This window comes from Amphiura filiformis, chromosome 6, assembly GCF_039555335.1.
Source record: "Amphiura filiformis chromosome 6, Afil_fr2py, whole genome shotgun sequence".
NCBI classification, from domain to species: domain Eukaryota; kingdom Metazoa; phylum Echinodermata; class Ophiuroidea; order Amphilepidida; family Amphiuridae; genus Amphiura; species Amphiura filiformis.
Window position 1 is genome coordinate 14,479,354 of NC_092633.1, and position 23,749 is coordinate 14,503,102.

Here is a 23,749-nt window from a genome sequence, read left to right on the forward strand (position 1 = left end):
GACACGATATCACACGGGTCAGCAGCGTAAAGGCCAACAGGATTAAGCCCTAGGTAATTCCTTGCAAAATGTAGATTTAATTTGATTAAAATTTGTATGATATTTTTATTTGAATTGAAGTGTTTAAGAATGAGAATAAAGGTATTGTTTTTAGCAGCTGTCGTGCATCTATCGTCTCATATAACACGGGCGACATCATTTTTTGGCGTAAAACAACTCAGCTTAGCCTCGTTGTTTTACTTAAAGTAATGATGTCGCCGTGTTATATGAGACGATAGATGCACTCCAGCTGACTAAAAACAATACCTTTATTCTCTAAATACAACACAAAAGGATACCATAGCCAGTACAGTTGTAGTAGGTGAATTGTATTGTACTCTAGCAATCTTGAGAATGATTCCAGTGTAGCTTCCAGTTGGTGACCTGATGAGGACATCTTAAATCAGGACCAAATAGGTGGGCCAAATAAGCCCCTCCTATCAAAGCAGTTGGTTGGTTGTTCTCCACCGTCTGCATCAAATTTTAAAAACTGGGAAAAAAGTTTTTAACTGTACACAATAATACCTACCTCCCCTGAGTTTTGATTTTTGAAATTTCAGAAAAAGAGGGTTATCCTTTTCATATTCTCAAATATTAGCAGTTTTTAAAAACGTTCACACTTATAAATGATTTTAACATGAATGGCGGGGTAAAATGTCCTCATTTACACCGTACTAGGCTTTTTTCTAAAAATAAAAGTATAATCTGCCTGCCCAATGCCCATACCTATCCCAGCGTTATGGAGGACTACCAAATATCTTTTTTTTCTTGGCCAAATATAAACAGCATGAATTAATTATATTGAGCAGCATATAGACACATCATGAATGCAACAGGCACAGTGTGTTTGTGTTTGGCACTGTGAGTTGCCAAATTGTACAGATTTATCAATAAATACTATGGAAGTACAGATTTTTAATACTTTGTTCTGTATTTTTTTCAAAGCCCAATATGTAAAAGTAGGGCTATCAAGTATTGAAATAAAATACAATAAAAAAGAGGGTGATAAACAGAATTAACTTTATTTTGTGCACACTGTCTGTTTTATACTACAAGTATTTCAAGGAGCTGCTGTCATTGGTCCATTTTTGACTACCTCATATGAATATTGACACGGTAATCAAGATATCAATTTACAGATCACTTTGCTAGCGTATGGTGTATTAGTGTTAAAGATATTAATGGAACTCATACTGGCTGTTATTAGCTCAGCTGGAGACATGTTGAAACTTATTTTGACATGGTTTTTTTTGTGTGTGATTTGAAAAGATTTTCAACCAGAGTTTTCAACATTTGTAAATGAAAATTCAATATGGCATCGGCATTGCCTGTGAGAGGAAATACTGTTAGGAAGCAGTCCTTCAAATTGGAATATTCTAAAAGTTGAAAAGCATGCTTGATGTACATTCATTGTCAAGACTTATTGTGTACTCAGATTACACCATCAGTCATGGCAGTGTAAATGATATTACAATCACACAAATCCTGATTTGGCAGGCCCTCAGCAAAGAAATAAAAAAAAAAAATGTAGATATTTATATAGTGCTTTATGTCCGTAAACAGTCTCAAAGCGCTTTACATTTATTCTGCCGTCATTAGAATATGTCGGAACCACGTTTGCAGCCTACAAGTGGCGCAGGGTCCATTATTCTTAGTCAGTGGGAGTGGTCTAGTTCGTAGACACATTTCTGATTGGACAATCGCATGATTTCGGGTGCCGTCTATCAGGCCGTAGACGAACCCACGTCATCATGCGTCTTGATAATGCGTAACAAGCGTGTAGAGGTGCGGCGTATGTATCGCGCTGGATGCGTGAGACTAGTGCGGAATACGCGAACGCGCTGGCAGTACGCGCAACAGAATACGTGAAGTTGTAAACAAGTTTCGTTCATTTTATAATGAGGGGAGTTTTTATGACAGTAACTTAATTTTTGCTTTAAAAAAATTGTTTACAGTTATTAAAATAATATTTAACTGACTAAGAATGAGAATAAGCGATAGGAATTTTGATTTTGCCTATCCTCTGCCTATGATAGACGACAGGCAGGTCCAATATTTTTATCGTAGTGGATGCCGGCTGCGCCGGCATCCACTACTCAAAATATTGGACCTGCCTGTCGTCTATCACACGGTAGAGGATAGGCAAAATAAAAATTCCTATCGTTTATTCTCTAAGTACAATGACTAACAACTTCCCATTGCACCAAGGGCGCAACACGGTGGTGGGACACGCACGTCGAGCAAGCTCTCAGATTGTCCAAGGCCGTAACCACTGAGCTGTGCATGTATTATGCATACAACTAGAAAAAGAAAATTATCAACCAAATATTTGGTATGATGTCATATATCACCTTGTCTATATCCAGGATTATGATTCAGTCAAAATTTCATGAGGCCATTGTGGTCCATAGTGTGTGTGTGTGTGCACTATATTCTTACCTTGAACACTGCCCTCTGGAGATGCCTAATACAACTCCAGAAAATAATAATTTGCATACTTGGAATATGCATTTGCTGCCCTCTATGAGTCAGTTGTCAAAGTTGGTAGTTTTAGTCAGAAGATGAAGGATTATAGAACTATTTTATGATTTGTTGTGGTTTTATTTTGTACAAAAGAATGGTTTGAATGTGCCGTATTATGATTATGTATGACCTTGGCAATACATGAATTTTTAATGCTACAAATAAAAGTAATATATTTCAAAGAAGATTGAAGTTTGATAATAATTTATGTGAGCATACTATATATAATACATAGTATATAATTGGCATAGTTTAATTCATCATGGCACGCAATGGGGCTTACCCAGGGCTCAAAATACTTTATCATTGCGTGGGATTTTTGAACTGATTCTACATAAAAAATCCCTCCTGCTTGCTTTTTGATACCGTCAAATATTTTGTCACTGGGGCTAATTTAAGAAATATGAGGGAAATTCTTCCAGGCTAATAATAAACAATGTCGAGTATCATCTGTTAATGAAGGCCAATCGTTCCATGATGTTCGACAGATGGAACTGCTATGCCCACTCTTCAGATTTGTTGGCATGCATTTTGAAAGAGCAGTCTATTGCACTGTGCGCAAGTTGTTAGACCCAGGCGATGGTATGATCGTCCTCATAAATGTGCAAGAAATATCATTGCATACAAAGTACGAGGACTTTGTTTGCTGGTCGCTATCTGTACCTCCATAAATCTATGGGAAACCATTAGGATGATCAGGTTACCTCTATGATAATAGTTTTGAGTGAAAGAGCGGGCTCATATCATCTTTGCACTGAATAATAAAGATTTACTGATGTGAAAGTTGCAACATTTTCCCAAGATTGAATATGTTGTTTTATTCTATTGTTTAATAATTGCACTATTATTACATGGATCTTGTGCACACAATAACTTAGACAAACAGAAAGAACATTCAAGCATTAAGATACACAACGTTATCTCTGGCTTGCAGACATGTATCAAATCCATTGATTAGTAAGGAGCCTGATATGTGGCCTGTTCCAACAAAATACCTTAAATTAGCCTGGCAAGTTCTGAAAAATAAACAAACTATTAAAGCTTGAAAAATATAAGGAAAATCATTTCAAAAAATGGCTAAATTCATAAACTTCAAATCAAAGTTTTGTACAAAAGTCTATAAATAAGTAAATCACACTTTTTGGAAATTTACACTTAGGTATATTTGGATGGAGATGTCACATGTGGCATTTCTTGATATACCTATCCAATCTGATCAGTATAATTTACACAGAAAAAAGTCTCATATCAGATTTCATACCTTCCTTTTCTTTCTTTTTTCCCCATCTGAGAGGACAATGGCAAAAGTGAAACCTGGACAAGTTCAATAAGTCACCATGAAATCAAACCACAAAAGAATCCAAACAACCCCCTCCCACGCTTAACAAGGCATTTGATACAGCTACTTGATGTGGAGATAAGATTGATAACTTTATTTCTATCAACTAACATTAAACAAACAAAACATAAGTATTGAAGTTATGCATCCAGGGTTCGATTTACTGTAACTTTGCTGTTCTTATGATATTTATATTATATGTTTACATTGTAAAAAAATTGCTATACAAGCTGAAATGTTTGCAGCAGATTGTCCAAAATGGGGAGCATTTTGCTCTGCTACACCAGGTAAATTGAACATTGGATGCATCTTAAGGCAAGAGCCGGAGAAACGATGCATCCTCGACACAAATCAAAACAGCAAAATACACTAAACACATACATTAAAAGACAACCAGATAAGTTCAAAATTTATAACATAGGTCTCAGTGTAAATGTATACATCTGCAAGTGATCAAATAATGTTGATTGTGTTGAATATAGACAAATTTATTTGCAAAGATCAAAGAAGTATTATAGCAAACAAATGATTATTGCTAAGCAAGAAGTTTGTTCTTAAATCCAGTAATATGTTGTGTAACCTTGAAATAATTCAGCAATTTTGGGTCAATCGACTTTGGGTCAAGAACTTGTATTCTGCCTTATTGGTCCAGTACATGTTCTTCCTACTTTGTCGACAACGTAACCCAGTAGTACCTGCCTGGAGGTATATTTACATGCTGGTCACCCCACCATCCCCACCATGGTTAGTTGCACATACCTCAGGGGTCATTTCAGAAGCGCCCACACGTAGCGATCCCTGGGAGATATTTTTATCTGTACAATTCTGCAACCCATTTCAAAGAAGAGCGATAGTTATTTTTGTCAGAGCTATTGAACCAGAAGATTTGCATTGTACAACAAAATGGGGTAAGCGTGTTATCACCAGGTTAATACCCCTTAACACTTAAGCAGCTCAAATGTATCATTGTGATTTGCACATTCTTTGGTCACTGAACCAGTGTTTCAAAGCTTTCTCTAAGTTCAAGGTTATGGTTAAGTTGCTTCTTTATTTCAATTAGTTGAAGGCTTCCCATTGTTTTTTCCCACCCAAATTTTATGAGAAAAATATGGCATGACCATAGTATGATACAAATTATGTTGTTACTTATTGAAAGTTATGTATTGTGCCTGCCTGCGCAGTCTCTATCAAAGCCTGGGATAATCCAGCTGGAGCTGGAGCTCCAGTGTCCTAGGTTAATCCAGCTGGAGCTCCAGTGTCCTAGGTTAATCCAGCTGGAGCTGGAGCTACAGTGTCCTCGGTTAATCCAGCTGGAGCTGGAGCTCCTGTGTCCTGGGTTAATCCGGCTGGAGCTGGAGCTACAGTGTCCTCGGTTAATCCAGCTGGATATAAATCATGCAAAACATTTAACATTTTTGCAAAATGTATTTTGGCAGCAGGCCCAAGAACCACCTATTTCCATCACAACCTTCCCTGTGTCAGCAGGGGCGGGGGAGTTAGTGCTTCACAAACCACCTTGTTTGATTATGCATCGTCCTCCTTGTATTTTTGTATAATTATTTTTTTCAGATTTTCAGTTCAAGGTTTGCAACCCCACAAAGAAGTGTTTGCAACCCACATCTGGGTTGCAACGCACAGTTTGGGTTGAAACACACGGTTTGGGTAGCCTTGGTCCAAGGCTTGGGGCTTAAGTCACATTGATAATAATCAATAAATCAACTAGATCCAAGTTGCTGATTATGAAAAAAGTATCACAAAATTAGGGGAAAGGGACTTATGAAATTGGGCTGGAAGGTGGCTGGCGCATTTGTGAGTCCAAATGGCATAGCACTCTGTAAGTCGCTGGAAGAAGGCTGGTGCATTTGTCAAAATGGCATGTTGCAACCTGTTACATGTGTATGGGTTATGTTCTGATAAATTTATGGATGAATGTAGAAGATATGAGTAAATTTGGGAGGATTTTTATCGATACTGAGTGGCCAATATCTGCTTTCCAAGTCATCAATAGGAAAAACCATACCACTAACACTGTAAGTATGTTAACTACATGACATATTATAATAGCTTAACCACAGTGGCTGCTTATCATGTCACACACACCCTGATCATCAGTCAGTGGCATCACCAATATAATGTGCTGATAACAATAGATTGGCAAGACGATCTATGTGATAACTTATGGTGGTTTCTTGGACATTTTTTTTCACTGTGTATAATTAGGCTAATGGATCTCATGTTGCACAGGCACCATTTCCATAGTTGCCCTCCAGACACAAACTCAAGAATCTATACAGAATCAGTGATCATGGTTGTAGTGTCTATGCTCAGTATGCTGTTATGATTAATATGATCTCAGCTGGTCAACAAATGTCATAAATGCAATGCAGCCATTGATGATCTATTTAGCACTTATGATAAAAACCAAGTAACAGTGCCCTAACAAGTTACTAGTATCATACCTTGATCGTGTTTGCAAGACTTTTTTTTCTGTGATAATATTAGCTTAACTTTCTAATAAAAAATACAGCTGATCCTGGAATTACCTGTTTAGTAAAATTAATTTTTATGTTAAATCATAAAAAGTGATAAAAATTCAAATGAATTCTTTCATCATGATGCATTTGGTCTTCTAGTCCATATATTTGAGCGTGTGCCTAGAATAAAGTACACACTAGGCAGCCATTTGTGATACGGTATCACTGTGTGGTACTCACATGACATGTACTGTTTTATTGTTAGCTCAGGGAAAGTAAGGGGAACCCCCGAAAGACTAAATGGCACCATAGCTTAATGATCCGCAACAAATGTTATTGAATTTGGAAAGTTTTGGTACTCCCCTTCAGAACAATTGCCCTGCTTTATCCGCTTCAGCAGATTTGTTCTTTAGGTTAGGGTTAGTGGGGTATTGATGACACACAGAACTGATACCAATCATATAAGTGTCCTTCGTTAGAGCCATAAGTTTTCTGTGATACGGAAAACTGACAAATTTCATGGAATCGGAGAGAGAAAAGGGAAACTAGAGTCAACAGACGCTGAATACAAGCCGCAATTTGACCCCTATAACTTGACCCCTGGGTTACGGATGGGGTCAACTGCTCTTGCATTGTGCTTAGGATGTCATAAGAAATATTCCTGGTGAATTTCAGCTTAATCGGAACTTAAACATGGATTTTGATTTTTTTAAATTTTTGATTGACCTTTTGACCCCCTTAATGACCTTTGACCTCAATGAAAAAAAAAACTTATGTACAGCGACAAAATGCATTGTCCCAATTTTAATAAAAAAATTCTAACATGTTCAGTTCTTGAGATAAAAATTCTTGAAGTTATTCAGCTAAAAACAGGAAGTGACTCCTTAATGACCTTTGACCCCCAAAATAAAAATACCATGCATACATCAGGGAACACTAATTCATGTATGTTGGTTATATTATTCTGGTCTGTTTACATTTTGAGATAAAAATGTTTTGAACATTTTTGATAATTTTGGTTTTTGACCGGAAGTAACCCCTTAATGACCTTTGACCCCGAAACTGTAGGCATCCTAAAGACCCTGGCTAATAGCAATGCATGTGTGTTAATGGCGACTCTCTGCTATGTAATTTGTACAGACAGTGATTTTTGAATATTTTTTACAAATTTTTCAGATTTTGACCGGATATGACTCCTTAATGACCTTTGACCTCAATTCTTTTTAGGAAGTTTTAAGCACTGCCACATGTTGATTCATATGCATGAGTCACATGATCATTGCATGTAATTTGTGGAAGGAGTAGCATTTTTTGTGAGATCAACATTTTTGGCCATAAGGTCAAGGTCAAAGGTCACAGTCAGGTCAAAGTCAAATGTAAGGTTTGGCCTAGTCCAGTGGTCATTTGGCTGAAGTATGGTTGAAATCTGTCGAAGCATAAGAGAGCTAGGGCAAAACGTGGCAAGTCACGCAAAATGTCACGAGTTGCCAGAAAGAAAGAAAGAAAGAAGAAGAATTGGAAGAAGACAGCACAAGCCGACGTTTGACGTCGGCTTGTAAATAGGCTTTCATGTTGTTGGAAAACTGAAATTGAAATAATTGAAAAAAGTGAATAAAATACAAAGAAAAAATCAAAAAATGTGTGTCTATTTTTGTTTTCAATAAAATAAATATGTAAAAAGTGTGATTAAGTTTGCTATGTATATCTTAGTTAAACTTCTTAGAAAAGGAAAAAACATGGTAAAGCAGTAAAACATGGAAAGCCACAAGAAAAAGTAAAAAACACAGAAAATGACATATTGACAAAACAGAATTTCAAAGATGATACACATAAAACTTATGGCTCTCCTTCATGTCCTTTTAGCAACATATTAAATGGTTTGGTATTAATGTTGGAGTTTGATTTAAAATGAATTTGACATTTAATACAGAATCAGTTATATGAATCTGATTCAGTTTTGGAAATATCAGAGTTCATTGTGGTTTCATATGATTATATAGTTCTTTAGTATGAGCCACAAAGATATTTGGATCCCATGATTTGGAGCCTCTTTTTTTTTCTCTCATTTGGCCACTGTCCAAAAGATTTACCATAAGGGCTCTCTCTCATTGTCTCTGGATGGTTTGTATTGACAATTTTGATTTGGCCAGGGTATATCAGTGCAGATTGCAGAACATTGCACAATTGATAGGGCCGTAGCACTAAAATACATAAAATATAATAACTAAAATACATGTTAAAATCAAATTAGATAATACTATGCATATTTATAACTCATGCAAAAAACGGACACTCATGAATCATTAATATTTGATCAAATAAACCATGATAAAAAGTTGAAATTGAATGTAACCATTTTGCAAGGGCTGATAATTGTTGGCACTATAATTAAAGACAGAGATAAATGCAATTTATCGCGTCTGATGTCACTGTCAATTACGATCCTTGATTGGTTTACACAGGTTAATCAGCGTAAAGGAAGACCGATCTATCTGGTGCTGATCGGAGAAAAGGAATAGCAGCAAATGGCGAAAAAGTTCGTACATTTACAAGGCAAAAATCAGCTTTTCTAGGGATTGTGGACATGGTGCCTTCACCAAAGAAAGTTTCTTACTATAAAGCCCTAACTTTTGAGATGGTTTGCATATCGAAGGTGCAAAATCAACAATAAAGGCGCCGGTTATAAATCCGCGTTCAGCCAGTCATCATCACGACACTTGTAAACAAACCGTGCTCGAGTTTGATTGACAGGTGACGTCAGACGCGATAAATTGTCTTTATCTTTGTCTTTCATTATACTGCAGGCAGGGGTAAATTTCCTTTAAGAAAAAAGAAAGAAAAGGAGAAAAGAGATATATGCAATTGCTCTGTAGATAGAAAGTCTGTTCAGAGATTGTGAAAACAGGTGATTTTGACCCCCTTATTTGCAGCATTTTCTGACTCGGGGAGGATGACCCCATGGGCTTCTCAATAATGGTCAATTGGCCATACACATCCCCTCTTAATCAATACCTCTGATTCAAGTACCCTCTAATTGGTACCTTGTTTAATAAACACCACCCTCACCAGTCCCCATCTTATTTTTTTTAAGTGACCAAAATGCAGAAATGTCCATGCCATAGCATGCAAGCATCATAATAAGCTTAAAACTGGCATGTCATGATCCCAAAATTGCATGGACAAATTGTGTTCTGATTGACATTTCCATCCAATTTAACTTTATAGTAGAATGTTCATTTAACCAAATAATGCTTGCCTAAAAATGCACATACATATCTAATTTTACATATCTAATTTTACATATCTAGTATTTTCTGATAATATGTGGTGCCGGCATAAGTGCTGCCATGTTGTATTTCAAACCAGAAGTCCTTTTTTGGGAGTTTCGAAAGTTGTATTTTGCAGTTTTTTTTTCATTTAAAACTTACTTCTAGTGAAAACCCATTAATTAAAGAATACAGAAAGTGTAACAAGTGCAATTTTTGTTGTGATAATGTGACCATTGCTTGTTTTTTTTGTTTTTTTCATATTTAGGATCCCATTTACGTGTTAGAGAACAACATTCCCATAGATACAAAGTATTACTTAGATCAACAACTGAAGAACCCACTCTTAAGAATATTTGAGCCAGTGCTGGGTGAGCAGAAAGTGGAATCTATATTATTCAGTAAGTATGAAATAACAGTCATCTTGTATGTTGTGTATTGGTTTTTGATAATTATAAATATTAAATCATGATGCCAACCCACCGGCCTCTGAACACTTAATAGATACCTGCTGACCAAGCCTTGAGAAAGTGGACTGGAACCAGGAGCAATTTGTTTTTGAACATTGCTCCTGGTTCACTGGGATTTACAAGAACAATGAGCAATTTCTGAAGAAACAGGCAATTTTCAAATATTAAATCATTTTCTGCATATCTACAATACAGCATACCAACACTGCTGCATAGTGTCTGACCGATCAGGTCCCTATCTGAATCGGCCGATTGGCCGATCAATTCCCTCTTTGATCTGCCGATTCGATCACCGATTACCAATTCCCCAATTGTAAACAATGGCTGCCATCGCCATGAGTAAATTTCACCTGTATGTTAAAAGGGTACTTGTACGCAAAGTATTACCATAATTATGTATGCTCTGAGCACAAAACTACACTCCCGTGCTCATTTACAATACTTAATTTGACCATGATTATTCTAAGTTCAATTTACCTTTTCCCCCTGATATCCGAGTCCGTCGAATCATTCGATCACCCCATTTTAATATTGTGTTTACGTTCAAGTCAGTATTGAGTTTTGCACACGGCCCGTAGCTGACACGCACGTGTGTAACCCGGAAGTGTTGAGTTTTGCACGCGGCCCGTAACTCTCTCCAATCTGACACTGGCGCACGTGTGTAACCCGGAAGTATGCATGCGGGAAATTATCTGATTATCTCAGCTGAGTGCCTGAATCACGGTATGATTTTATATATGTTTATCGCCTACAAAGCTTGTTCTTTTGCTAAATTTCGCTTGATTTAAAGAAAGAAATATACCAATAAATGAATACTTGTTAAGCTTCAACAATTACTTTCATGATATTGGGTGATCGGTGCATTACATCGGCGGATGAAGGAAAAATCGCCCGATGCAGATCACTACCGATAAGCTAATAATTGGCCCGATTAGGAAGCTCCCGATCTGATCGGTCAGTCTCTACTGCTGCATCAAGTGCAAAGCTGGAACCAGAAGCAATTTGTTTTAGAAGATTGCTCCTGGTTCATGCAAATTTTACAAGGACCAGGAGCAATTGATGGCTTTGCAAGAGCAAATTTGCTCTTGGCACCTGCTTATTTCAAGGCTTGTTGCTGACCACTGTGGCCCAAAGCACAGTATAAACCATTTTTTCAATAAGATTATAAGGTAATGTTCTTTTCCAGAGTAAGATTTAAAAAAACAATGTAACCTGTGTTGATTCTTTGCTTGATTTTGATTGATTGACTGATTGATTACAGAGGGTGAGCACACACGCATGAAGACCATAGTGCATTCTAAGATTGGTGGTCTGGCAGCTTTCACCAAGAAACGTAGTACGTGCATTGGCTGCAAGACGACGCTACCCAAAGAGAACATGGCTGTGTGCAAGCACTGCAAACCTGTAGAAACAGAGCTATACCAGAAAGAGGTTTGTCTTGCTTATTGTATATATTATAAAGTTTTCAAATAAGCACCATGCATGCTTAATGATTTATGCTGATGCTAATGTGCAAATCCAGTTTTTGGGATTTTTGATCTCCAATAATGTGCAGTATGTGTGTAAAGCAATTTGTATACATTGATATTGTTAAAAAAATTTAGGAATTGGTTTAATGCACTGTCAACTCAATAGGTCTTAGGGTTGTTGAGATATGGGTGTAGATATGGAACAAAACTTGTCTTTGCAATTTTTTGTCTCAACTCAAGTAGTGTAAGACTGCGGAACTGTGAGTGCAATGTTTAAATTTCTTGACAGATTCATGAAGCTGTTATTTATTTTTCTAAAAATATTTCAAGATGCTTTCAAAAAGGGCTGTAGATGGCAAGACTTTTTCTGAATACAGTGTTTTAGAAAATGGTCCAGAGCTTGAATATTCAATCCTTTCATGGATAGCTTTTAGCATGCAATCAAAAGAAGCATATTACCTACATGTCCTGAGCACTTCCTAAAAGTAACATTCACATAAGTTGTGAAATACTTTCTTTCACGAAGGTATAAAATTGAGGGTCTACAGGATATGATAGAACTGTGGAAAGAATATATACGTAGCACATTCACCTAATAAAATATTTGTGCCTTGATGGTATTAGCTGATTATTTGGTTTGTTTATTAAAGATGAACTCATAGATGTGAAGTAACATGTGTTATTATCAATTGGGGACTCATAAATTCACACTATGCCATAGTCAGATTTTGCCAATACAGTGCCATTAAGAAGAGATCAATATCAAAATGACTTAAGTTCTTGTCCCCATTTTGGGTGATGGTCAAAATCCTGTCCCAAAAACTCTAGTATAACATATGTCTACTATAGATTACAGTACAAGACATAATGGTCCTATATTGCTTTTCTTCTCAGATTATACACCTTAGTGCCCTAGAAGAGAAATTCAACCGACTGTGGACTCAATGTCAACGTTGTCAGGGTAGTCTTCATGAAGATATATTGTGTACAAGGTGAGGAAATGGCCATTGGGTGGGACACTTGATCATTTGATGTATCCTCTCTCTCTCTCTCTTTGCTCCTCCCCTCTCACTCCCGAAGATTAAATCCTTCATTTGCATGTATTTGTATTATTCTTATAATGACAACTGAACAACTTGCCATTTGTATTGTGTCAGACTCATGAAAATATTCCCGTGAGACTTTGGTCGTGCGTCATAGCGCGACTGCCTATTGGTGCCTGCCGTTGTGACAAGATTGCTCTCTAAGTTCTAAAAGTATGTGTTCAATGACAAGCATGGTCAAAAGGTCAATTTGGTCACAACTGTCTCATATCACCAGATTCTGGGGAAAAGTCTGACACGTGTTACACATAGGTTTCTCAGTTGAAAAATGAGGTTGGCAGTCTACTCTCTCCCCTTACGTCTCACTCCCTCCCTATAACTACCCACCTAGGTTCAACTTCCCAGCAAAATACAGCACAAATAATTCTGTATACCAAGTTTTGCAACAAAAAAAATATTTTAGATCACCTTTGCCCTGTTTGAACTCAAGTTATAAATATATGAGAACACTACAAAATTAGTTAAACACTGTAAAAGAAACTACCTTGATTTATGAAAATCTGTGTTTTTCAACCCTTAATTGTACAGCACATTTCTCAAGCATACAGCAAGTAATGCCAACGTAAAGTTGAAAATGTTTGCAGCAATTGAGATCCATACTGCCATGTGAATCATCTTAGGTTTGCAGATAGACTTTTGTGCATTAAGACTTTCTGTTATTATTTCATCATGGAAATGTTGTGGGAAGAGAAACAGCATTAACTCAGATTTTTCACATTCTATAAAAAACAAAGACATTTAAAAAAATCATTGTTGGACTAATTGTATTTTCTAATTTTTTCTTATCTTACTCTCTTTATAGTCGTGATTGTCCAATATTCTATATGAGAAAGAAAGTACAGAAGGATTTAGCAGATCAAGATGCCATTATACATCGTTTTGGACAGCCAGTATGGTGAGAGATTACCAAAAAAACTTGCTGGATTTAATTGAATTACTAATGAAAACTAGACAAGGTACCCTTCTTGATAAAGTGCCAAGTCAACTTCGTAATTCATACCTACAGAAAATGAATTCTGCAGTCATGTGATATTCAGATATGGTAACTGTTTCACGTTACCTCCAGTAATGTTATGGTACAACATTGAACTTTTGTTATGCATAAAGAAATTTGTTTCTTTTGTTATAGCCTGCTTGCAGAAGTGGAGTATTGTTGAAAACACAAAGAGCCATTTTAAGGTATTATTGTAACCTGGTTTAAGAAGGTTTAAAGCCTGAGAAACATGTGATACAAAAGTAAGATATTTGTTGCTCAAATTGGTGTTGGTTTAAATAAATATTGTTTCTGCTGCAACGTAAAACATTCGTATCTCATGAGCTGTAAGTCCATTCAATTGAGTTTCCAGCATAAATTGTAGTTACGATTTCAGTCAAATTTTTCATTTTGTTATTCTTTGCCCAAAATTTATGAAATAATTTTCTGGTCATTTTATGCTGAAATGTAAAATGAAAGCAAACCCACTTACTATCTTAGTCATTTAACTGCGGTGTGTTCTTTGAGGATTTAATGTCTTATTAAGGCATTAATTCAAAATTGCTCTGTGTCCTGCAAGCACAATGAATTTGGTTGATTCCAATTAGGTGTAAAGTTGGAGCATTGCAAATATGTCAGAAAATCAGGTTAAAAAAACCTAACCAAATTAATTTTATCGTACATGGGCAAGGTTATTGAATGAAACCATGACAATTTACATTACATCATCAACAACCGAGTCAATCGTGTCACATACATTTTGTATGCTTGGGCTATTTCACCTATTTTTGTCCTAATTCATTTGTCACAATATCACATACCTCTTGCTTTGATAGAATTTATGCACTAATTATTTTCATGTCTGGTAATGTCGGGATTTTATGTAAAAATGGCATTGAATTTGAATGTTGTCTGCCAGCGTCTGACATGAGTATGCGGTACTTTCATGCTGGATGAGTTCTTAAGAGTCATGTATTCAGCACAATGACTGTTGATAACATTCATAATCCATCAATTCAATATGATTACCAACATTCACCGTTGCACACAAAATGTGACATTTATGTCCAAAATGTGTAATTATTAATTTGTTTGAGAGGGTGGCACCTATGTTTCAGATGAAAATACCATACATATTTGCGACATACAATACATACAAAATTATTTGTATAGCCCATTTTGAAAACTATTGCATTGCTCAATTAGCATTTTGTGTAAAATTTTACTACAAGCTTGAATACGGTTCCTTCTTAATGGACCTTGCCATTTTACATAATAAAGTGTATGGTGATGAAGATTAGAGAAGGCTAAAAAGGGCGCTATTGACCCTTTTGCACAGTCATCTCAAAACAAAGTTCTACCGGGAGTCAAACTTGGTACATATTTTTTTTCTTTCTGTAAACTGCCAATGCACTATGCAAATCCATATGGATTCGCCCACTTGATGTTTTACGAGAATCTATGCGCGAAGCAATTCGCGTCGGATTTCTGAGCTTGCTATAATACCGATTAGACCAGTTGTTGTTTGAAAGTGGATCAACAACATTTCAGCTTGCCTGAATGGTCAATGTTTTCATTTAAATTTATTTATATGTGTTTATTTTTGGCTTGAGTTGTACAATCAGATATGCCATTCATGAGCTGTGCTTTATTTTGTGTATAGTGCACTGTTGTCAGACAAGAGTGGCATACCTTACTGTACAAGTGCTCTTATTTATAATTTATATTATCACAATAGTTCAAGATCATTCAAACAGTGTTTGATGAGTACATTTAGGTGAGTGAATCCCAAGACTATTATATCACTCATTCATAAATTCTAAACAGTTCATTGGTTAATTGCCATTCATATTTTTTACCATCAGATTCTCTGTGATAGTTTTAACCATCACAGTGCTGCGCTGTAGTATGCGTGCGGCAGGCAGTGATTCTTAAACTTGCCGCTTTAGTTACGGGGTGGATCCCAAAATGTGAAGTGTGTTGCGGCAAAACATGGTGTTATGTTCATGAAAAATGTTTTATACCTTAAATATTATTTGTAAGTAATAAAATTTATATATGACTATGAGTGATATTACATTATTAAATAATATAATCACACTGTGAAAGATGTAGGGTTACCTACTCTACTCAACGTTCCGACTCATGTTATGGAACAATCCATCTTTCACCTCGTGTTTGATTAAGTTTTTTTCGACCATCACACTTATAGATGGTTAATATTTAGATGTCCAAGAAAGTAACACCCTCACTCATGTTACATCTTGCTTGCAGCATTTATAAAATTATCATTTCCTGAGCCATGATAAATAATTGGCATATTAAAAACTGCTTTTACACATACATATACAGCTAGGTAGTCAAACTACCAAAGTTCTAACTGGGCATCCAGAAAAGTATTATGTTAATAATAATAAAAAATGTTATAATAACATTTTTGGTACACATACAAGAAAGTGATAGATGCTCAAATGTAGAAGAGTAAAATAAATTGAACACCTTGTATCTAATATAGGGGGTGTTATACAAATATTTTTATAAAGTATATTTTGTACAATGTTTTGTTTTGACAAGAACTAAAAATATTCTTGATAACACATACTTTTTTGATATAATTTGATAAAAATGGATCAGAAAGGAAAATGGGATTTTTGTAATATAATCATATACCTAGAAGAGTTATTCCAGACAATATTCACACCCCCTTAAATAAAGCTTGCTCCTAACTTCTGTGTGGGCGTTATACAAACATTTTGATTTTTATACTATACCAGTTATCGCCCTGATGTGGAAGTGACGTCGGTGCGCATTTCATTGGGTGCAGCTTCAAAGCGCTAGCATTCGCTCAAAGCGCTGGCGTACATACACACTAGCTTAAAGACGAATGTGCAAAACAGCTGCCTCAACACGACACATTGGGTCACTGTCACATCAGGGTGGAAAATGATATAATCAGATTAGTATCAAGTTTTTGTTTTTGTTTCATGATAGTAAGTCAATATAAATATTGGCTAAAATGGATCAGAAACGGAAATGAGTGTACGGATCACTACAATGACATACCTAGAAGAGCAATTCCAGACAATATTCACACCCCCTTGTATAAAGCTTGCCCCTTTCTGTTCCTTTCCCATGCAGTTGCTGTTTTGCTCCCAGCTACCTGGCCGTAATATTGAAAAGAACTAGAGGGGCCTCTATGTGCACACAAAAATGGTATTACCGCATCTTTATTGCAGGCCCACCCCTTAACTATTTGCCATATGGGGCTCAAGTACCACTACCATTGTATTATGTTCAGCGGCTTTCTGGCCATTTGGACCCCCATAATATTTAACATAATGAGGTTAATGTATCCGACTCGGTGTGTAATGCTCATCAAGGCTATCAGTGTACCAACAGAGCCCAGAAGCTGCTTTATTTACTGTGAGATGTCAGGCTCTTTGTTTTAACATCTGAGGCCCAAAATAATCATCTGTGAGGCTAGCAGTGTACCAACTGTCCTGAAGCTGCTTTATTTACTGAGAAACGGCCAACCCTTTGTTTTAACATTTTAACTCATGTACCCATGTGAGGGTATCACGCTCAAGTGCTATCAGTGTGGCAACCCTGTTATTGCTTCATATACTGAAAAATGAGACCGGTCCTTTGTTTTAACATTTGGGCTACTGGGGCCCTTGATCTTGAACATATGGGGGCCAGAAGTATATACATAATGTTCAGGTGGGAAAAATCCCATCTGACAGATCTCAAAACCCTAAAAAGTATAGGGTGTATGGACATATTTATTCTTCAAAATGTTGTGAAATTTCATGAATTAATATCAACAAATCTTGTGATTTGAGGTTACCATGTAATATGTAATTATATGATTTTGTAATTGACAGAATACCGAACGTAATGTAATATTTGAAGGAAATTTTTGAATAACTATTTACTATGTTAACTTCATTATTTAGGGGCGTAGCAAGTGGGTGGACAGGGTGGATGAAGCCCAGGGCCCTGAGTAAAAGCAAAAATGATGATAGGTTAGGGATAGGGGGGGGATAAGGCTGATAAAGGAGATGTAAAAGGGTCTGCACTGCTCGTTGTCCATAGACCCCCAAGGCTCTTGCTATGCCCCTGTCATTATTACTTGTAAACATCTGCATACAGACATGGGCAGCACACTTGTAGGAGTATGCTTTCTAAATAGAATGTCTCAATAGCAATGTGTCTGTATTATTATTTTTGTATTGTGTGTCAGAAGAAATACAAACTGTATTAATAAAAATAATTTTACAATGATTTGATATCAGGAAACATGTGCCTGTGTCTATATGATTTGATTTGGTAATTGATTTTCCTAGTAAACTGAACCAGTCATCTCTAAATGTAGAGCGTTTGGTGAACGCAATGGGAATTCATGACAATGTTTTGTCAGGTGTATGTTATGATTAATGATAGTCTGGTCACATACACTGTAATAATGTTGTTGTTTTTTATTCCCCTGAGAAAATGGGAGGGGAGGAACCCATATAGACAGGATACGGAGTGTGTGGTGGATAACAATTTTATCATAGACCGTAGGGTGGGGGTCTGCGGTTTTACATCCCAATTAAAGTATGTCCCAGTCTATTAGCCTTTTCGAGATATGGCGTACACAATACACGTAGGAGGGCAGTCTTCAATATGGGTAAACCTGGCAAATTCAAAAGACTACCCATTTCGTGCAGTGCCATCCTATTTTGTCTGCCATACCATGGATAGCTGCACCAAAACTCTGGCTTCAGCTTCAACTTGACATCTATCATCCACTATTTTTAGTGATGTTGTTGACAAGGTTGACAAAGCAATTTTCCTGATTATTGACAAGCATGGACTAATTTTTGACAAAACCTTAAGTCATTAAAATATTTAAGATAAGCTTAAGATCATAATTATTTACCATGAAATAAAAAAAAAAGTAATAGTTGAGCACACACAAGATGACAACGATTGGGTGGATTAATTCTTCATTTGTAATTGTTAGTTACGATTACATGTAATTTGACAGTATATATGTTAATGTAAATTAATCCATAACATGGTCTCTGAACTTAATATTTGGACTTTATTGATATATCCCTTTGTCAACAACTTGCTGACGTCGGATCTTGAGATTTGACAATTTTTGACAATGAAAATTCTAATTGACCACAGCCCTACTATTTTTTAACTCAAAATAGAAAGCTTTTTTAAGTTTTATGAAACTTTGATAAAAGAATTAACTCTCCAAGGAAAAGAGAGAAGACAGATTATTCTCTGTGTTTTTTGTATTGATTTGGTTTTTATCTCAAGAACTGCATGACCTGTTGAAAATACATTATTTGAGGTTTTGATAGTGGCCAGCAAAATGCACACCTACGTCACTACCAAACCTGGGGTGAAGTAAGGTAGCGTAAAGATTTGCCTAATGATGCATATGGGCTCCCTTGACATAACTGGAATTTAAGGCACAGACTAAAAGTGCCCTCTCGTAAAAATCCCACCAGCAAATAAGGGCACCAACACTTCATTCTTGTTGGGATTTTCAGAAGAGGGAGCTCTCTATTTGTATGTGAAATTGACCCTAAAGTAATTAAGCCCACAAGCTTAATCATGCATGTGTAGCTTGGCACTGTTGTTAGGTACCAATGGAAGTTATTATGTTGACAGTGGTTTTCACTACCGACTCAAAGATTTCAGAAAGATACAGTGCTAAATTTTTGGTATTCTAAAAATATTCTCTTGTTTTGCCAAATGAAACATAGCTAAATCCTAATCTATTAGTTTAGTTTCAGCTGGCAATAAAAGTCAATTTTAAGTATTTTTACAATTTGAGGGAACATGCAATTTTGGATGTTTACAAAATCATGTACTTGTACAATTGTATTTACAAAATTTTAAGGAACAAGCCTAAGCATTCAAAATCTTGAATATACTAATATATGAGTTAGCTCATAAATTTAATATTGTTATTTTTGATAATTATGCAAAAAATTAGAATGTGTTTTTCAATAGAATACATATCTTGAAGTTAATCTTTGTACAAGTCTTTGGCCTTGATTGTCACAGCATACATAAAACGCTTAAAAAATACATGTTTTTGGCCCTTATTTCCAAAAATTGAAAAAAAAAATTAAAATTGACTTTCATTGCCAGTTAAAACTAAAGGATTAAGATTTAGCTGTTTCATATAGTGGCAAAAGAAGATATTTTAGTCCAAAAAATTTAGTGCTGTATTTTTCAGAAATCGTGAGTACGACCTTATAGAAAGTGTATTGCTCTTGTACATGAACATGATGAATGTTTAGTGCATACCCCAGGGTGTCTGTATGTTTGTGGTTGATTGTCAAGCCTATTTTGAAGTTCATACATGTGGTTACACTGTTACCTATAACAGCTCAAATACCACATTATTATTAGGAGCATTAAAGGTGGATGGTCAGATTTGGTCATTCTGTTTTCTATAAAAGAGAGCTTGCGATTTCCAAAAGCTTCCAAAGTACATTTCAAACACCCATGAATCTATTCAAAATCACTCTTGTGTGACAGGATTTTTAATAGATGCACAGGCGTTTGAAATGTACGTTTGGAAACAATCACAAGCTCTCTAATAGCTCTAGTACCGGGTACTGTTAGGACCATTAAAGGTGGGTGGTCAGATCATATTCTGTATACTATCATACATTAAGGGCTGGGGTATAACCGTTTTGTGGGACATGAGAGCACATCAGACATTTGATATCAAATAATTTTGATTTTTTGAAATTCGCGATATAACACACATTTCATGGCAAATTATTAAAAATTGATATTTTTTTGATATTTAACAGTTCTTGAAGAAAACTTTATAAATCAAATGATATGTACTTTAAGTGAAAGTGTATGTAGCTGGGATGAAAAGCTGATGATCAATTGAAAATTTTAACCTTTCGTATTGAAGATATGGATTCACACACACACAAAAATAAGGTCTTTTTGGGAAAAAATGTATATCTGCAATATGAAAGGTCAATATTTTTAATTGATCGTCAGCTTTTCATCCCAGCTACATACACTTTAAGAACATATCATTACATCAATTTATCAATCGCTGAAAACAATATAAAACAAAAGAATTTTAACACTTTCTTTGCCAATATCTCAAAATCAATATTAGCGACATCTGACGCATTTCATCGTGTCACATATAACAATAAACAATGCTTAATAATACATATGATATTTCATACTACCAGTGGTAGTTACCATTGCCAATGGGGTACGTTGCTGTCCTGAAGCACGAAACATATCCCGGGTGTTAAATTTTACTAGCATATCAAAATGAGAAAAATAATAATATGAGCTTGCTTCTGATACCAAAAACTCTATTTTGAAAAATGGTTGACGAGGTTGTCAATCTAGACACACACCTTTACTGGACAAAGTTTTAATTAGTCATGTAATGTGAAGGCTTTTCTGAAGTAAACACTGAGATATTTAACATTTCCAGATGACTGGCTTGCAAAACTTTTTCGGTAGTGTGGAGGGGAATCTCCATTCATAGATTGCGCAATCACATGCATGGCACTTCCTAAATTGAGAAACACAGTCATAGTTTCATTGATTCACAATTCCATTATCTATTCATCTGGAATAGACACTACTATGCGGGCTACTGTATAAGATCTGGGCCATGGGTATTGAGCTTGCCGCCTAAAAAGGGTGGCAGTGTTACACTTTTTGGTATCCCAAGTTCTATTATTTGCTGTATTTTTAAAAATACAAGTCTTTAAGATCCACAATTTTGGTGTCATTTGAAGGGAACTGTGCACTCTCAGAAATGCATTAATTAAAAGTAACTTGTGATTATTCCGCAAGATATATAAATAAAAGTATATATTTTTATGAATTAAAGGGGCATTTCGTGATCCACAGCCTCATCCCCCCCCCCCCCACTTCTCAAAAAAAGTTGAGATTTTTATACCACTGGAAACCTCTGGGTACATAATGTTATTAATGTACCAAAAATATCTTACAGATTAATTCATTTAGGAAAAATATTGTCAAATTTGAATTTCGTTCTGGTATACTAGAACGTAAATTACAACACTGGTGTATAGAGCAGTGTAATAGTAATACACATAATCATGCATAACTCACAAAAGCAAAATCAGAATCGACTGAAATTTTCGGAATAACCTTTTTTCGTGGATATCTACTGAAAAATGTTATAAAAAGAGGATGCTAGGATCACGAAATCCTCCTTTAATGAGCTAATTTGCATAATGCATATTCTTCGTATTTACACATTGATCTTATTATTTTTAATCCTTCGTTGTAGGGCCACCTGAATTATGAACAACCTAGTTTTATACATCAATCATATTAAACCCTATAATATTGCTGTAAAGGTCAAAGTCTGGACTGTTAGAAAATAGCACTACATTGATGCGGGGTTACCACAAGCAATTTTCTGACATAAAAGCATCATATGCCTTTAAGAACAAAATTTGGCTAATTTCAGTACATGAACTTATTTTTGAATACATAATTTGAATTCCTTGTGAAATTTCCAATCAGAAAATGTATACTTTTTCTATAGGGGCATACTTGAAGCTCATACAAATTTTAAGGTCAAGGACGAAAGCCAAAACCATGCAAGCGTGACCTCTGTTTGGATTCAGTGGACCTGCATTAGCCTCTGCATGGTGATGTTGGAAGAAGTTAATGGGAAGCATCTTTCTGTCATATATCCTTACAATCTGCATGCCACCATGTAATAAGAGACATGGTAGAGTACCGGTTGCCACATGACACCTCTGTACACGTGCCGTGGGTCACCAACATTTGGACAGTGCCAATGGTTTGAGGTGATATTCAGCTGATTGACGAGATAGCTATTGCAGAGATATCAAACATCCACAGTGACCACCTCCGGCAGTTACTCAAATTGCGCATCAAACTTCCTCTAGTTGTTCTGAGACTCCAAAGTTCAGTAGCCCTTTTTTTTTTAAACAAACTATAAAGTATAATATAATACTTCAAGACACCATGCAAAATCATGAGTACTGCTAAACCCAGTGACCGCTCACCCTTTTTTCTCGGGGTGAGCGGTCACTGGGTTGTGAGCTGTCACTGGGTTTTTCAGTTCTCAGGATGTTGTCTCGGAGTATAGTGTGTAAAAAAAGGCCCAGTGGTAGGGCTAAAGTTCAGCATGATCTAGTTCTTGAAACCCTTGCACAAAAACCTTTTCATTCAAAAGCAAGAATTTTGTGGAAATACGTTGATTTTTGTTTGTTCAGACATGTACATCATCTATAATTCATACATTCTTAGATACAAGAACCAATCAGAGCAAATGTTAGACAAATGCAAACCATGCATTGATTGTGTATGCACAGGCGCGTACTACGAGAGTGCTTTTGGACGCGTATATTTTTCTTGCTGGTTGATGCATTTATATTTGCTTTTATTTTCCAACAATTTTAGTGACAATTTTGTTATGAAAATAGCAAAAATTATGGTGTATGAAATAGGTTAATAAATGCATATCACTTCTTGCTCAAGAAATTTGTACAAGATAATGCACTTGTACTGAGATATTGATGCATCCAATGCACCCCCCCCCCTTTGGGGTTTGTGTATTAGATGCATCAAAATCTCACACATGCATTATTTTGTCCAATTGTGCAAAATAATGCACTCTGAGATATTGATGCGTCTAATGCACAAGCCATTAAAGCATTTCAGTACATTATTTTGTACAATTTCTCAAGGAAGAAGGATGCACATTTATTGACATATTTCATACGCAAGACAACAATACCATGATTTTTGCAATTTTTTATAACAAATTATCACTAAAGGGTTAGAAAATAGAGAAGCAAATAATGCATCAACCCCCACAAGAAAAATAAACGCGTCCGAAAGCACTGTGAGTAGTACGCGAAGTGTGCACCCTTGCTTATACCAGGGATATGAGACATATCCCTGCTTATACACACAATCAATGCATGTTTGTAATGTTTGCTCTGATTGGTTCTTGCTATCTAAGAGTGTATGAAACATCAATGCATGGTTCACATTTTGCTAACATTTGCTCTGATTGGTT

The 23,749-nt window shown here is 35.9% G+C and overlaps 1 protein-coding gene across 1 annotated transcript in view; it reads left to right on the forward strand.

Annotated features, from left to right (window-relative positions):
* Positions 1 to 15,737, forward strand: part of LOC140155012 (DNA polymerase delta catalytic subunit-like) — a 41,864-nt gene extending 26,127 nt beyond the window's left edge. The window contains exons 21-24 of the mRNA XM_072177683.1: positions 9,910 to 10,042; positions 11,373 to 11,542; positions 12,475 to 12,572; positions 13,486 to 15,737. Coding sequence (XP_072033784.1) covers positions 9,910 to 10,042; positions 11,373 to 11,542; positions 12,475 to 12,572; positions 13,486 to 13,582 — 498 coding nt within the window. The 3' untranslated portion in view covers positions 13,583 to 15,737. The remainder of the gene's footprint in view (positions 1 to 9,909; positions 10,043 to 11,372; positions 11,543 to 12,474; positions 12,573 to 13,485) is intronic.
* Positions 15,738 to 23,749: the final 8,012 nt, after the last annotated feature.